The sequence below is a fragment of the Amblyraja radiata genome, chromosome 3 (assembly GCF_010909765.2).
Source record: "Amblyraja radiata isolate CabotCenter1 chromosome 3, sAmbRad1.1.pri, whole genome shotgun sequence".
In the NCBI taxonomy this organism is placed as follows: Eukaryota; Metazoa; Chordata; class Chondrichthyes; order Rajiformes; family Rajidae; genus Amblyraja; species Amblyraja radiata.
In genome coordinates this window covers 97,922,144-97,939,309 of record NC_045958.1, presented here as the reverse complement: position 1 = coordinate 97,939,309, position 17,166 = coordinate 97,922,144, and the positions used below count along the sequence as shown (strand labels likewise).

General features: G+C 41.3%; 1 protein-coding gene across 8 annotated transcripts in view; it reads right to left on the bottom strand.

Annotated features, from left to right (window-relative positions):
• adgrl3 (adhesion G protein-coupled receptor L3) overlaps positions 1-17,166 on the bottom strand; it is a 618,558-nt gene that overhangs the window by 40,943 nt on the left and 560,449 nt on the right. For all 8 annotated transcript variants that reach the window (XM_033018411.1, XM_033018412.1, XM_033018413.1 and 5 more), the window contains one exon: positions 3,424-3,592. In XM_033018411.1, the coding sequence (XP_032874302.1) occupies positions 3,424-3,592 (169 nt within the window). The remainder of the gene's footprint in view (positions 1-3,423; positions 3,593-17,166) is intronic.

The window sequence follows — 17,166 nt, the reverse complement described above, 5'->3', positions numbered from 1 at the left end:
TACGAGCCGTTAAGAGATGTCCCCGAGCTCCGACGTACCCACTACATTCATTCTACGTGCTTACCACGAGTTAGATTTTTTTTTAAACTCGGGAGAGCACTTGAATGAACTCGTACAGTGGGACACGGCTGTAACACGGGCAAAGATTGTGCAATAGGAACACAAAGACTTTTATATGGAGAGACATCTCATTTAAGTTTATCATTCAATTAACATCTAGGTTGAATAGGCTTTTAAAGAGAAAGACAAAATCTACTAGCATACTTGCAAAAAGATTAATTGCAAATGATTTCATTTGCAAACAGCAGACAGATGTGAGATTCCCTTTATATATCTGCACAGTGTGTACATTGGGCTTCTAGTTATTAATATTTCTTACCTATCTGGATTAATTTCATTCAAATACCTATTTGTTTAGAAACTCTGGATTGAAATGCCAAGGATGTTTTAATGACATGGATTGTAATTAAATAAATTGAGCAAAACAAGATGGTTACATTTTCTAGCCTTTCAAATAACATACTGTCATACTTTTGGTTTTACATGAATTTATCTAATTATTGATTAAATGCTCACAAAAGAAACATTTGACATTCTAATTACTTTCCTATTTTAAATCCCGTGGTGAGACTTAACTTACGAGTGGTCCGTTTTCAAGCACAAGAGAAAAACGCAAAAACAAATTATTTCAATTCTTTCGTGAGTATAAAATGGGCCTTGTGGCAGATATGAATGTGCAGGAGAGATATACCCACTGGATTCTTTCTAGGTATAGTGCTTTCCTTCACTTTGGCAATAGGATATTTAAAGGGCAATTTATTTTTAGAGAATGTAAAAGCAGATTTTGCACATAAATTAGGTTGAAGTGGTCCTATTTAGTTCACGATGTAATACCAATTCAGAGGTGCTGCTATTAGTCACCAGGTATATTAAAACATCATAAATGTATGCATGCCACTTGGTGAGATGTTCTCTTTAAAGATCAAATCTTACATTGACTGATTTTAGAAAGTTACATGAATATTGTCCGTTTTATGTGCTCGAGGGGGGATGAGGAGGTGTAATGGGAAGCGCAAGGCTCACAGAGATCGTGAGCTTCTTATGAGCCAGAGTTTACTGGTTGTGTTACTCAGTTCCATTGAGAAAATAGTGGCCCTGGCTTTTCATTTGAGTCTCACTGCAGCAACAGTGTAAACTGTATTAAATGAGACAAGACTGGAGAACTTTAAATGATTTACAATCACACTTTGGAGTTTCCATCATGTTTTACATTGATTCTTAAGTTTGTTAACCACATGCAAGCCTTATCCACAAAAGTGGTAATATTTCAAGGGAGGATTGAAGAATTCTTATCAAGAATGTTTAAGAGTCATACAGCGTGGGAACATGCCTTTCGGCTCAACTTGCCCACACACCGATGAACATGTCCCACCTACACTAGTCCCACTTGCCTGCTTTTTGGTCCATATCCCTCTAAACCTGTCCTATACATGTACCTGTTTCATTGCTTCTTAAATGTTGCAATAGTCCCAGCCTCAACTACCTCCTCTGGCAGCTCGTTCCATACACCCACCACCCTTTGTGTGAAAAAGTTACCCCTCAAATTCCTATAAAATCTTTCCCCCCTTCACCTTAAACCTTTGCCCTCTGGTTCTCGATTCCCCTTCTCTGGGCAAGAGACTCTGTGCGTCAGCCCGATCTATTCCTCACATGATTTTACACATCCTAACCGATCTATTCCTCTCATGATTTTATACATGATTTCATCTGGAAATCCTTGCTCTCTGATGCACAAATTCCTACGGTAATGTCAGGAGGAGTTGGAACCAACGGGCAACGGAACCCCCACTAATGCCTGCTGTTTTTACAACAAATTTAAACCACTTTGTATTCAGTTTAAACAAGCCTAAAATCAGTCAACTTAATCTGTGATTGGAAACCATGGGCTAGAATTCTTTGCCATCGTCCTCTGGCTTCATAAATTTGCATGTTATGTTATTTTAAATTTAATTTAATCTCCTCGTGGCATTGTTGCCTTATATTCTATCAATATAAATCTAGCATACCTTCATCGTACTGAATACTGAGCATTTTGTATTCACAATTGCATTAACAAACTTGATCAAAAACCTAGGCAAGCATCTTCTGCAAGAGCAATAGGATTCATCACGTTCTGGGGACATTTTCTAAAGTGCACCCATTCCAGGCCCATGTGACCGTTGGTATTCTTTCCTGCAACAGGGAGATTACAAGATAGACACCAAATGCTGGAGTAACTCAGCGGGACAGGCAACATCTCTGGAGAGAAGGATTGGGTGATGTTTCATAGAAATGCAGAAACTTAAAAAATAGGTGCAGAGGGAGACCATTTGGCCCTTCAAGCCAGCAGCGCCATCCATTGTGATCATGGTTGATCATCCACAATCAGTAACCCGTTCCTGCCTTCTCCCCATATCCCCTGACTCTGTTAGCCCCAAGAGCTCCAACTAATTCTCTTTTGGAATGAAGGGTCACGACCCAAAACATCACCCATTCCTTCTCTCCAGAGATGCTGCCTGTCCTGCTGAATTACTCCAGCATTTTGTGTCTATCTTCGGTGTAAACCAGCATCTGCAGTTCCTTCCTACACAGGGAGATTACAAGGCCAAGTTGAGAACAAGTGACTACAGTAACAATTAGCGTCAATACACTTGTTGATTTAAAAGGATTAGATGTATCCAAAATAAAGCAGATTGATGTCGGTGCTTGTAGAGGAATGATGAATCCAAAATCTCAAAACATCAACTATAAATCTATAGACGTTATTCCCTTTATCATGTATCTGTACATACTGAATGGCTCGATTGTAATCATGTATTGTCTTTCCGCTGACTGGTGAGCACGCAACAAAAGCTTTTCACTGAACCTCGGTACAAGTGACAGTAAACTAAACTCAAACTAAAATCTTCCAACCTCAATCTGCTGGATAAAGCACACCTGCAAGCTCCTCTGCCTGTCATTGCAGAGAAACCCAATGGCCTATGACAACCACCACTCAACCTAATCATCTCACCAAAATTACATGATACTTCAGAGCAGATTAACTTTCTACTGACACAGACACAGTTAAACATTAATCGAACATTGATTACAGCAAAATTAGTATTTCCTGACTTCGGAAGGTCAGAGTTTAAATAATAAGCACTCAAATCTGAAAAGACAATTAAAGATAGTTAAGAAAGTGGTAAAGGTTAATGCCTGTAGAAAAATTAATGAACTCTGACAAGTCTTTTTTAATCTCCTTACACAGCAATTGACCTGGATTATTATGATAACACAGTAAAACCATTGCTATGAAGATCAAGAGAAGTCATCAGATATTACATTCCTCCCAGCCCACAGACAAGAGTTATAAATATCTTCCTCCGACCATAGAGAACTAACCTTTTTCTGCAGGACACAGTGGAAAATGAATATAAACATTCCCTGCAGTGAGTTGAAAATGGTGAAGAGATATGCCATGATAACAGTGCTTTCGTTGATGAACATAAGTCCAAAGGCCCACGTGAGTCCGAGGAGGCAGAGGAGAGCTATTGCACCAATGACCCATGATCTGTAAAGAATGAAACAAAGAAAAACACAAATTATTTAATGTTTTTTCACACGGCTTCTTGCCAAATGAGCACCCTTTTCCAGTTTATTTATTTTTGGAGTTCCAAACCCAATTAATGCTTTTAAATTACTTTGGTGATGTTTAACAGTAGTTTTTAATCATTGTCTTTATCGATCCAGAATAGTTTGCTGTTATACAAAGCGTAAGATACAATACAATATAAATTTATTCGTCACATGCACCAACTAAGGTCCAGTGAAATGAATTTGCCATGCAGCAATACCATTGAAAAATTGACTTAAAGAAATAACTGAAATTATTTTGCTTGGACAGCTTCCAACCCAGCGGTATGAATATTGTTTACTCTCACGTCAAGTAACCCCTACATAATCCTCTCTCTCCGTCCCTCCCCCACCCAAATCGTTGTGCTAGTTTCAAAGTCATCTAGTTGAGTCTCATTGTCTGCAACTTGTTTTCACCTAATCCACAGCTAACAAGGACCTGTTTCCTTTAATATCGTTACTTTTCTTGCATCTTTCATTCATTTGCTCTATTACTCTCTATATCACCGTCTATATCTCGTTTCGCTTTCCCCTGACTCTCAGTCTGACGAAGGTTCGTGACCCATAACGTCACCTATTCTCCAGGGAAGTTGTCTGACCCGCTGAGTTATTCCAGCTTTTTTGTGTCTATCTTCAACTGAAATGTAAATGTTTTTTCCAAACTGGACTTCCACCCAGTCAGAAAACAAAACAACAGCAATAAAATAAAACAGCAACAGGAATGCCTAGAAATATATTTAGTGGGTGATTAATTAATTTTTAATAGTTGTTTCCCGAAAAATGACAACATCAGTTGAACATGATTCTGTAAATTTAAATCAGGGGTTGTAAATTAAACCAAGCTATAGAGAAACTCATTGGAGGGTCTCTCTTCCCACCTCAATCCAGAACACGTACCACCCCTGCCCCTCCACCCACAATGCAAGGCAGAAAATACACATTGAAAGCAAAAGAGACAAGAAGAATAAAATAAAAAAAGCAAGTTAGTCTACAGTTAGCACTGAAAATAAAAACGCCACAATAATACATTATTTGTGCTGTGGAATGGGGTGATAACAGACATAGGAGAAGACTCTTCACTTGAAGAACAAACTGAAACTTTTGATCCAGTCAGCATTCTCTGGAACATGACCACTTTCTCCCTATACTGCTCATTTTGCAAAGATAAGCCTTTTGGTTAAAGAGTGCCTTGTCCAAAGTTGAAAACAACAACAAAAACAAAACAAATTGCAAGAGCAGTCTCCAACAAGGTCTAGGATGAGAGATCATAGCCCCAGAATTAAAGGACGTTATTTTAGGAAGGAGAGGAGGAGGGATTTCTTTAGTCAGAGGGTGGTGAATCTGTGGAATTCTTTGCCACAGAAGGCTGAGGAGGCCAAGTCAGTGGATATTTTTTAAGGCAGAGATAGATAGATTCTTGATTAATATGGGTGTCAGGGGTTAAGGGGAGAAGGCAGGATTATTAAGGGTTTGCACACGCTAGAGGCAGGAAACGTGTTCCCAATGTTGGGGGAGTCCAGAACCAGAGGCCACTGTTTAAGAATAAGGGGTAAGCCATTTAGAACGAAGATGAGGAAACACTTTTTCACACAGAAAGTTGTGAGTCTGTGGAATTCTCTGCCTCAGAGGGCGGTGGAGGCCGGTTCTCTGGATACTTTCAAGAGCTAGATAGGGCTCTTGAAAATAGCGGAGTCAGGGGATATGGGGAGAAGACAGGAACGGGGTACTGATTGGGGATGATCAGCCATGATCACATTGAATGGCGGTGCGGGATCGAGGGGCCGAATGGCCTACTCCTGCACCTATTGTCTATTGTCTAATGGGGTTAGGAGAGATAGATCAGCCATGATTGAATGGCGGAGTAGACTTGATTGGCCGACTGGCCTAATTCTACTCCAATTCCTTATGGCCATCGTTTGGTATTAGGAGGTAATTATACATCGCTCATTGGGCTTTATTGCTTTTACTGTGACACCATAACCAGGCCTACTTACTAACACATGTTGCAAAACCCTAAATTGTCTGTTCCTTCTTTACCCATTAAAATGTAGACATTATCCTAAAGGATCCCTGGAGGATTAAGTACACATGGCATGTCCTGATGCTCTGTATTTTTCAAAGTAGTTCAGACTTGTCCAATAATTCAATTTCTTGACAACAGCAAAATATCCTTTATTAATCCATCGGAACACTTGTTGAATCAGTCTTGAGTTGCTAAGCAACTTAGCAAATGTGAATATTTAAAATGAATTTTCTGGCTCTCCACACAGTTTGCTCTTCCGTCTCTATGCAAATGACAGAGGCGACAATGGAGAAAAATATTATGGATGGGGCCAGCTTTCAGCACATGTCAAAAGGCCACACAACATGATGCTTGTAAGTTATTCAGATCATTCTTACTTGATGAAGGGTCTGTTATCCTCAAAGCTAAAGAATGCATGAATGCAAGGACAAAAACAGCAAAATTAGAAAATAATGGTTTCAGCAGCAAATAATAAAATAAAGAAAATTGAGTCACCAGAATAAAACTCTTTCCAGCTGCTCCCTGCCACCCAAAGCACATTGGCAACAAGTGACAGGAAGCAGCTTTTCCCATCTTATCTTAAGAATAGGGGCCTGTTTCCATGCTGCTTCTTTCAATCAATCAATCAATCAAATCAATGACCCACAGTATACAGAGTGTCCCACAGTTTACAGAGTGTCGCACAGTTTCCACAGGGATAAAATACAGCAGGCATTTCAAAGCATTGTACGCACTGAGATTCAACACAATGCGCTGGAGTAACTCAGAGTACCAGGCAGCATCTCTGGAAAACACAGACAGGTGACATCTGTGGTCAAAACTGTTCTTCGGTCTGAAAAAGGGTCTCGATCCGAAACTTCACCTCTCCATGTTCCCCAGAGATTCTCCCTGACCTGCTGAGTTCCTCCAGCGTTTTGTGTTTTTCTTTGTAAACCAGCCTCTGCAGTTCCTTATTTCCATGGTGGGGTTTAACAATTTTATTCCAACAGTCAAAGATTTGAAACAAAAATAGAAAAGCTGGGAATGTACATTTCTGTCTTTGTTTCGGGTTGCAGCACCATCAGTTTTATTTGGTATCCAAACATAGATTTGACTTTCGGTCTCGATCTTCTCAAGGTTTAATAGATTACTGTCTATTAATGACCTTTCTTTCATGCTGGTAGATTTGTCCTATGTTCAAGGTTCAAGTCACTCTCCATACATTCTCAAGGAATGGAACTTGAACCTGGGGGTTGGCATTCAGCAGTAGGTGTGCTTAGAGCTCTCATCACGTGAGTTGTGGGAGCTTGCATGAGCCTTCCGCTGTTTACAACTAACCTCACCAGCGGGTGATACAGAAGGAAGTTTATGGTCATTCAGAGAGCATCCATGGGCTAGAACAGGGGTCGGCAACCAACCGAATGCGGCCTGTAGCCCAAATGTTTTATTCCTGTAATTATCCGACCCGCCGAGCACCCCGCCCGAGCGCCCGCCCCGAGCGCCGAGCTCTGGCTGTACCGCATCCTGCGCAAAGCTGCCGGCACGGCCGCGCACCTTCTGTGAACACGTTTAAGAAAGAATTGCAGATGCTGGAAAAATCGAAGGTAGTCAAAAATGCTGGGGAAACTCAGCGGGTGAGACATGCAAGGATTGCATGTGGCTGCCTCACCCGCTGAGTTTCTCCAGCAATACCTTCTGTGAACACGTGAATTGATGCCTGCCATCTGGGGCGGGATCCATGTGTACACATGATAGATGTGGCCCGCCATCCACTCACAGACATGCGTCCCGGCCCCTATGAAGAACAAGGTTGCTGACCCCTGGGTGAGAAGATTAGATGGCCAATCATGTTCTACAAGTTCACCTTACCTTACAAGGGAAGAGTGTAAAGTTGCATTCATGGATTGAAACAGAGTGCACTTGAAACTCCGAAGCAATTTCCTTTCAGCTAATTCCACCTAGCTTAAAGTACTTATGAAGTTTAGTTTAGTTTAGAGATACAGCGCAGAAACAGGCCCTTTGGCCCACCAAATCTGCACTGACAAGCGATACCCGCACACTAACATTATCCTACACACACTAGGGGCAATTTATACTTATGCCAAGCCAATTAACCTACAAACCTGTACGTCTTTGTAGTGTGGGAGGAAACCGAAGATCTCGGAGAAAACCCACGCAGGTCACGAGGAGAACATACAAACTCCGTTCAGACAGCACGCATAGTGGGGAACGAAGCGGGTCTCCAGCGCTGCAAACGCTGTCAGGTAGCAACTCTACCGCTGCACCACCATGCCACCCATGGTCACCATAAAGTTAACGTACTTTATAAGGTATCTCTTTGTGCATCAGTGACTGGAAGAACTTTGATAGCATAGTGAGATGTTGCTTCACTGCACGCGAGTGCTGGGATCAATCCCGGCCTCTGGTGCTGTCCCCATGGGGTTTGCAGGTTCTCCCTGTGACTGTGCCAGTGCTCCTGCTTCCTCCCACATCGCAAAGGGTGAAGCTCGGTAAGTTAATCGGTCACGATAAGTTGCCACAAGTGTGTTTTTCTAAGAGTTTGGAAACACTAAGAGAGTTGTTTGCAGCAAATGCAAAGCTACTGGAAGTAAATGTGATTCATAGAAACATAGAAAATAGGTGCAGGAGTAAGCCATTCTGCCCTTCGAGCCGGCACCACAATTCAATATGATCATGGCTGATTATCCACAATCAGTACCCTGTTCCTACTTTCTCCCCATATCCATTGATTCTGTTAGCCCTCAGAGCTATATCTAACTCCTTTGAAAACATCCAGTGAATTGGCCTCCACTGCCTTCTGTGACAGAGAATTCCACAGATTCACAACTCTCCGGGTGAAAAAGTTTGTCCTCATCTCAGTCCTAAATGGCCTACCCCTTATACTTAAACTGTGGCCCTTGGTTCCGGACTCTCCCAACAACTGAAATATTTTTCCTGCATCTAACCTGTCTAATCCCTTAATAATTTTACGTTTCTATAAGATTCCCTTCCATCCTTCTAAATTCCAGTGATCCATTCTTTCATCATATGTCAGCCCCGCCATCCTAGGAATTAACCTGGTCAAGTAACACAGTCAGTTAGTTAATAACCTGCAGGAGAGTGGCTTGGTTGGCCACCCATTGTCATTCTCAGGGAAACTAGGGATGGCATAAAACACTGGATTCATCACTGATGGTAACCGCATCTAGACAGAAGACTAGCACAAGCAATACAAGGGACTGTGACCCACAATGAATTACGTCAGTATGATCTGATCTCCCTGCCATGCGTTGAAATGACAATTTTTTTGTTTTAAATTAGGAAATATCACAGCTATACTTAGGGCAGCAAAGTGGCGCAGCTGGTAGAACCGATGCCTTACAGCACCAGACCCCTGGGTTCGATCCTGACCTCGGGTGCCGTCTGTGTGGAGTTTGCACGTTCTCCCTGTGACCACCTGAGTATCCACCGGGTGCTCGTCTCCCACCAGATCCCAGCAATTTGCGGGTTTGTAGGTTAATGGGCCTCTGTAAAAAGCCCCGAGTGTGTGGAGACTCGATGAGAAAGTGGGATAACATAGAACTAGTGTGACCGAGTGATTAATGGTCAGCCTGGACTCGCTGGGCTGAGGGGCCCGATTCTATGCTGCATCTTTCAATCCAATACAGGTACTTCCTCTGTTAAGATGAAGTATAATAATGTCCATGTTCATGCTCATTTCCACAATAAAGCAACATTAAAGAGTGAAACTCATCTTCTCTGTCAACAGCTCCTTCTGCACATTGTCAGCGTGCTAAAACAGCCAAACCAGTGCATCTTGGCACAATATTACATTACGCGGGGGTGGATTGAAGGGTTTGGAATTAAGGGTTTAGTTTAGTTTAGAGATACAGTGCAGAAACAGGCTGTGCCCACCAGCGATCCCCGCTTATTAACACTATCCTACACCCACCAGGGACAATTTTTACATTTACCAAGCCAATTAACCTACAAACCTGTACGTCTTTGGAGTGTGGGAGGAAACCGAAGATCTCGGAGAAACCCAACACAGGTCACAGGGGGAACGTACAAACTACGTACAGACAGCACCCGTAGTCAGGATCGAACCCGTGTCTCCTGGCGTTGCATTCGCTGTAAGGCAGCAACTCTACCGCTGAGCCACCGTGCCGCGATAGCAAACATCAAAGAGATGTTTAAGGGATAGCAAACATCTGAGAGAAGTTCCTGAATTGATTGTGGATCGAACCCACAGGCAGCAATCTCAGGAGGCAGGGAAATAATCAGGCAGTCCGTGATAGCCACACAACATGCTACAAAGGGGCAGAATAAAGTATTTCCTACACCACAACTTGCCCATCTTCAACAAGTCAGGCATAAAACAGTCAAATTTGAGTGAGAATTTTCTGGGCAGGATCCCTTGAAATAAATCGAATTTCTGTAGCTTCAATTGCACTTTCATCTGGTTTTAAATTATAGGGTACTTTGATATGTCTGGCAAAATAACTAATGGGACAGTTATAAATAAGCCATTTGCAGGATGGAACTTGCAACAGGAATAAAAGTGCAAAAAGTACCTCTGTTGAGGCAGCACTATGACAACTTTTATCCATCAGATAAATAAAAAAATATTCACTCTATGGTTATTGAAAAATCTATATTGTTGGCATAACGTTCGGCATGTGGAATTTAGGCTAATGTTGCTGGGAGAGCTAGCTGCTACATATGGTCAGAGTGTCAAACTTTAGGTAGTGAGACCTCTTGGACTACAAATTGAGAAGCTTCCAACCTTCACTATCTTAGCAGTAGTCCAGAGAGTGTGTGGAGGTAACTCTGGGGGCAATACACAAGCAATTTTGAAGTGTTAAATTGAGCATCATCTTAAAAAAAAAAAAAAGAGAGAGAGAGAGGAGAGAGAGAGAGAAGAGGAGAGAGAGAAGAGAGGAGAGAGAGAGAGAGAGAGAGAGAGAGAGAGAGAGAGAGAGAGAGGGAGAGAGGGAGAGAGGGAGAGAGGGAGAGAGGGAGAGAGAGAAAGAGAGAGGGGGAGAGAGATGGGGAGAGAGGGAGGGAGGGAGAGAGGGAGGGAAGGAGAGAGAGAGAGAGAGAGAGAGAGAGAGAGGGAGAGAGAGAGAGTCCGTGCACGTGTGTCCCTGGAGAGGGAACATGCGGTGTTCACGGGGACTTTGGAGGTATTCCGTGGGCGCTGGTCACCGCGTGGGGTTGAGAGTATTGTGAATAATGATTGTTATGTTGTACTATAATGACACTTGGTATAATGTAATTTCGTTTTGTGTATGACGTGATCTGTTGTATTATTTGATGTGTTGAATAAAGTCTTGGAATTTAAAAAAAAAAGAAAAAGAAAAAAAAAAAAAGAGAGAGAGAGAGAGAGATATATCAAAGAAAATCAGTATGCAGTTGTACACACTGGCTTGAAAGGATGAAAGCCAATTTGTGGCAGAACAAAAAGAATTCAGCTACATCGCCAAAGTGAACAACCATGAACGAGAAACTCTGAGGGTTGAAATGATATCTTTTCAACACCAGCTGTTTATTTCAAACATACTGCTCACTGCTTCAAGGCATTGAAGGATTATATACAATTTCCTTTTCCATAACTGTGAAGACATCCTTCCCGATACCTTTATAAAAATATTGCTTTACAACAGTAGGAAATTATTTTTGTAAGCAAATTCCAGCCAGTCTGCTAGTAGACAGCTAAGGGCCTGTCCCACTTGGCGATTTTTTTCGGCGACTGCCGGCATCATTGACTGACGGCATAATTGACTGACGTATCAGGTCACCGAATAAATTGCGGCATGGTGCGGTGTGATGCGGTGTGATGACATATAACGCGCTGTGTTTTTTCAAGTGTCGCAACATTTTTTTTGTCGCCGCTGTATTTTGAAATGTTCAAAATCTTTTGGCGCCACTGATATGACGTCGGCAGTCACAGAAAAAATCGCCAAGTGGGACAGGCCCTTGCAGCAGCACTGCAAAAGCGGTGTTTGGATCAAAGCAATTAGATTTATAAAGTATCCCAGACTAGAGACACATTCTTGAAGTCTATTACAGTCCTATTAGTCAGGTTCACATCAATGAAGGTAGCCATCTTTATACATTGTCTTGTGAGAATGTAATGAGTTGATTACAAATGGGCTACTTCTCGCAGAAGACTGCAAGGTTACTTGCTCAGTGGATGCTTAAAGCTTGTTAATGGGGCTGGAGCAATCATTAATCTCTCCAGTTTCCCTGCAAGCTCTTGGAGTACCAATACAGTCTGTAATCACAAATCAATGGAGATTATTTAAAGACTGATAATTGTCTTTTCAACCCTCTTCAGGAGGATACTGGTTCCTATCCTTGCTCTAGCATGTTAAAACAGCCATCGTTAAATTGATCGCTGAAACAAGCAAAGTTTAAAAAAAACCTAGAACATAATAGCTCAGATTAATTCCCAATGAACAATCACACATGACTGGAAAATATGCAATTAAAATTAAACAAAACAACAAGGTCAAAAGAAAAAAGGAGAAAGGTTAAACACAGAAAATTCAGAGACGTCCTCAAAAGAATCGAAACATAAATCATTCAATCTCCGTAACTTTTGTGAATATATTCATATTGTAGATTTTATATATATATATCCTGTTAGGTCCATATTTTAGATTTTATATATATATATCCTGATTAAATCCAGCTTTGTTAATTAAAAACAATTGGCCAAAAGTACCAAAATATCAAATAGAGCGAGAATTTACTTTGTCCAAAGTAAGAATGATGCAAAAATAAACTCAATTTGTTTTGTCAGGTTTTTTTTGTTTTTTTCTCCAATCAGGTACTTATGAAAGCATCAAAATTAGCGTACCCAATATAGAGATGCTCATATTAAAAACATGGACATTTAAACATTATCTCCGATATAGCAAGCAGTTGACCAAAATCTTCCAAAAATGGCCTTAGAATTTTCCTTGATGAACAATTCATTTATTTGAAAACGAACCTCTTAATGAAACAAAATGCAACTTAACTGGGCAGATGGTGCTGATGCTTGACAGGATAAATTCACCTTATTTCCTATGTGTCGCATTTATTTCAAAGACCGGTGCTTATCCTTAACTGGTAATAGCGATTACAGTGAATATACATCAAGTGTCTACAATAATTCTTCAACACACTCCTGTCACTTGAAAGGATATTAGAGGATACAAAAATCAAAACAAACAGGATTAAAAGAAAGGAACAAGGGAATAACATCTTGCAGAGAACTTACATCCTTGTTTCCTGAGAGATGGTGGTGGAATTTTTAGTCTGGATCCAATCAGGGTGGACATTTTTCTTTCAAGTGAATTAATTATTTCAAGTGAATTATAATCTCGTATCCCGGGTATCAATAAGGTGAAAATTCAAAATCCATGGACATCTAAATATCGCAGTGTGTAATCAAATTCAATTGATTATGAGAGAATCAGAACAAATAAATAGGGTCACTGATTGCAGCTTCTAGTAACACAGGAATGTGCGAGACAAGTTTCACAGTTCTGACTGGCACAGTGGATTTACGAGGATGTTGCCGGGACTCGAGGGTTTAAGCTATAAGGAGAGGTTGAGTAGGCAGGGTCTTGGAGTGCAAGAGGATGAGTGATCTTATAGAGGTGTATAAAATTATGAGAGGGATAAATCGGGCAGATGCACAGAATCTCTTGCCCAGAGTAGGGGGATCGAGGACCAGAGGACATAGGTTCAAGGTGAAGGGAAAAAGATTTAATAGGCATCTGAGGGGTAACTTTTTCACACAAAGGGTGGTGGGTGTATGGAACAAGCTGCCAGAGGAGGTAGTTGAGGCTGGGACTATCTCAACATTTAAGAAACAGTTAAACAGATACATGGATAGGACAAGTTTGGAGAGATATGGACCAAACACGGGTAGGTGGGACTTGTGTAGCTGGGACCTTTTGGCCGATGTGGGCAAGTGGGGCCGATGGGCCTGTTTCCACACTGTATCACTCTATGACTCTAAGTATTTGGAATAGAGAACCTCAGGAAGCTGCAGCACCTCAAGAAGATGAATAATCTTTACTCAATAGTTAATGGTTTATTTTTAGCGCTCTTGAAGGTGAGAGGACATCCTTAGAAATCATCCTGAGCTTAAAATTGTAAAGTGTGAGCTCGTGCAGAGAGATTGCTGGTTGCAGCTGTAACCTTCCCCCCACAAAAAAATAAAATTACTAACACAGCGCATAAGAACATCACGCACTACATGTTAGAACTTGCAGTCTGGTGTGGAAATCTGTAATGAGCAAACGGCCAGATAATTGTGGCCCTGTAACCTCTTTAATAAGAGGTTCACTTCAAAACTTTTGAAGATTCAACCATCCCTGAACAGCGCATTCATCCCTCAAGCGCAGAATAAACTGCCACTTACCACAGGAAACAAATGATGCATTAACTGTGTAAGCACAGAGTAAATGGGATGGATGGTCAGTCCTTCTGTTGCAAGCGCGCTAATGCATTCTGAAGTTCTACTTTCTTAATAGAACTAATTATGCAAGATAAGGGGAAACACAAAGTCAATAATTCCACCATTAATGCATCATTTAGGAGTTTTGCTTAAGGAATCTGAGAGAACATATATTGGTTCATAGGTTTTTGTATGATCAGCTTCTCTACACAATCCCTTGATAAAGCAAACAGCAAAAAATATTTGTTTGCTACACAATCTCTCTTGTGACCCTTCATTAACTGCTTAAAATTCAATTCACGCAAGATTATTAATTTTCCCGAATAGGTGCTAGGGGCAAAATGAAAACAGTTTAAGCATAAAAATGTCAATTTTAATAATGACGATCAGCTGAAAAATGTTTCCTTGTGGCAGTTTATCAGAATTATTTGCAAGTGAAGGCTTGAATTCTGAATGCTAGCAGTTTACTGAGTTTTCCAAATGACACATCAAGAGCCTTACTGGGTCTTTTTTGTTATTACAAGCTGGTTAAGATTAGTTTCAGATCTTTAAAAGGTCAACAATGTTGGCACAACTCAGTATTTTTTATCACAGAGAGTGGTTGATGTCCGGAATTGCACTGAAAGACGAGATGGTGGAATCAGATACAATGACTGTGTTTCGTTTAGTTCAAGTTAGTTTGGAGATACAGCATGGCAACAGGCCCTTCGGCCCGCCGAGTCTACGCTGACCATCGATCACGCCTTCACAAAAGTTCAATGTTCTCCCCCTTTTGCATCCATTCTCTACACACAAGGAACAATTCACAGAGGCCAATTAATCAACAAACCCACATGTCCTTGGGATGTGGGAGGAATCAAGAGCACCCGGAGGAAATCAACGCTGACAAGGGAGAACGTGCAAATTCTACACAGACAATGCCCGAGGTCAGGATTGAACCCAGGCCTCCGGCGCTGAGAGGAACAAATTAGATATACGGCTAATTGATAAAGGCACCTGCAATATTGGAAGAGAATGGGAACATATGGGATTAGGATTACTAGTGCTGGTGGATAAACACTGGCACATATTGCAAGAGATGTATGGTTTGTTTCTCTGTTTTAATCTTCGTGTACTTCTAGATAATGACCATAGATTGCAAGCATGGTTATAAATGGGAAAGAAAAAGCAAAATACAAAGTGTTGGAACAAGGAGAATGAGGAGTGACCTGACAGAAGAATCTAAAATTATGAGGGGCATAGATAGAACCTTTTACTCCCAAGGTAAAAATGTTAAAGACTAGAGGACATAGGTTTAAGGTAGGAGGGCAAAGTTTAAAGGCGATGTGCAGGACAAATTTCTTTATACAGAGGATCGTGGGTACCTGGAACGCACTGTCGGGGGTGGTGGTGGAGGTAGATATGATAGTGTGGTTAAGAGGCGTTTAGATGGGCACATGATATGCAGAATGGAAGGATTACATGCAGGCAGGTAACAAATGTCCTGAGCGTTATGTTCAGCACAGACATTGTGAGCCAAACGGCCTGTTCCTGCGATTAATGGGACTTGGCGAATTTTTAGGCAATTGCCGGTGACTATCATAATCGTAGCAGGTCGCCGAAAATCCGTCGACAACCTACGTCATCCTAGCGACAACCTATGACAGCACCTACGTCAGATGAAGTCAAGCAATGCTCATTGGCGTCAAACCCACTGTCGCCGAAAATTTTACATGTCGAATATTTTACATGCCGAAAACCACCGGCGAACATGTGGCGACAAGCTAGTCATCTGTAGTTGCCTAAAAAATCGCCTAAGTGGGACAGGCCCATTACTGTTCTATACTGTATTCTATGCTGGAGAAAAACACAAAGTACTGGAGCAACTCAGCGAGTCAGGAAGTATCTGTTTAGGAAATGGACAAAGGATGTTTTGGAACAGGACTCTTATTCAAACTGATGACATTTAAATGGGAAATATATATCTCCTGCTGATTACAACAAAGTTTTCAAATAGAAATTGTTGCAATGTGAGGAGCAACATACAGCTGCAAACTAAATATCTGCACTTGGTGGCACGGTGGAGCAGCGGTAGAATTGCTGCCTTACAGATCTTGCAGCGCCAGAGACCCGGGTGCGATCCCAACTACGGATGCTGTCTGCACGGAGTTTGTACGTTCTCCCCGTGACTGCGTGGGTTTTCTCCAAGATCTTCGGTTTCCTCCCACACTCCAAAAACGGTAAATTGGCTCGGTAAATGTAAAAATTGTCCTTAGTGTGTGTAGGATAGTGTTATTATGCGGGGATCGCTGGTCGGCACGGACTTGGTGGGCCAAAGGGCCAGTTTCCGCGCTGTATCTCTAAACTAAACTAAAAAACTAAACTTGGCATGTTTACCACCAAAATGTAGACAGGCTCTGCAGTTTGTTCGTTAAAAAAAACAGACCATACATCACAGACTGCTGTGGACTGTACAAAACTGGATGTTAATTTGATTCTTGGAGGCATCAGCAATTAATTACACTTGAAGGAGAGTATGATGAGAACTTGGATGGATGTTTAACATTTTGAAAAATATAAAGATACTAATTTCTTTGACGATTTAATTATCACGATTGAGAGATAATTAAAAAAATAGAATTGTCAGGTATTCATCATAGTTAATCAATTTCTGAAACATCGTTTTAGAATATGGCAGATAGACACAAAAAACTGGAGTAACTCAGCGGGTCAGACAGCATCTCTGGAGAAAAGGAATAGGTGACGTTTTGGGTCGAGACCCTTCTTCAGATCCTTCTCTCCAGAGATGCTGTCTGTCCCGCTGAGTTACTCCAGCTTTTTGTGTCTATCTTCGATCTGAACCAGCATCTGCAGTTCCTTCTTACTCATTTAGAATATGGGAGCTTCTTTAGGATTTAAGCCGGGAGCCTGCTGATGGATGTAAAATATCGCATTAACTTACTAGAATAGTTATAGGTTGTAGAACAAAAGCATGCATCTTCTGAACATGTTGTCAGTTGTAATACGATCATGCAACTAGTTATCCACCACTTCAATTTCTGCTTCATTTCAG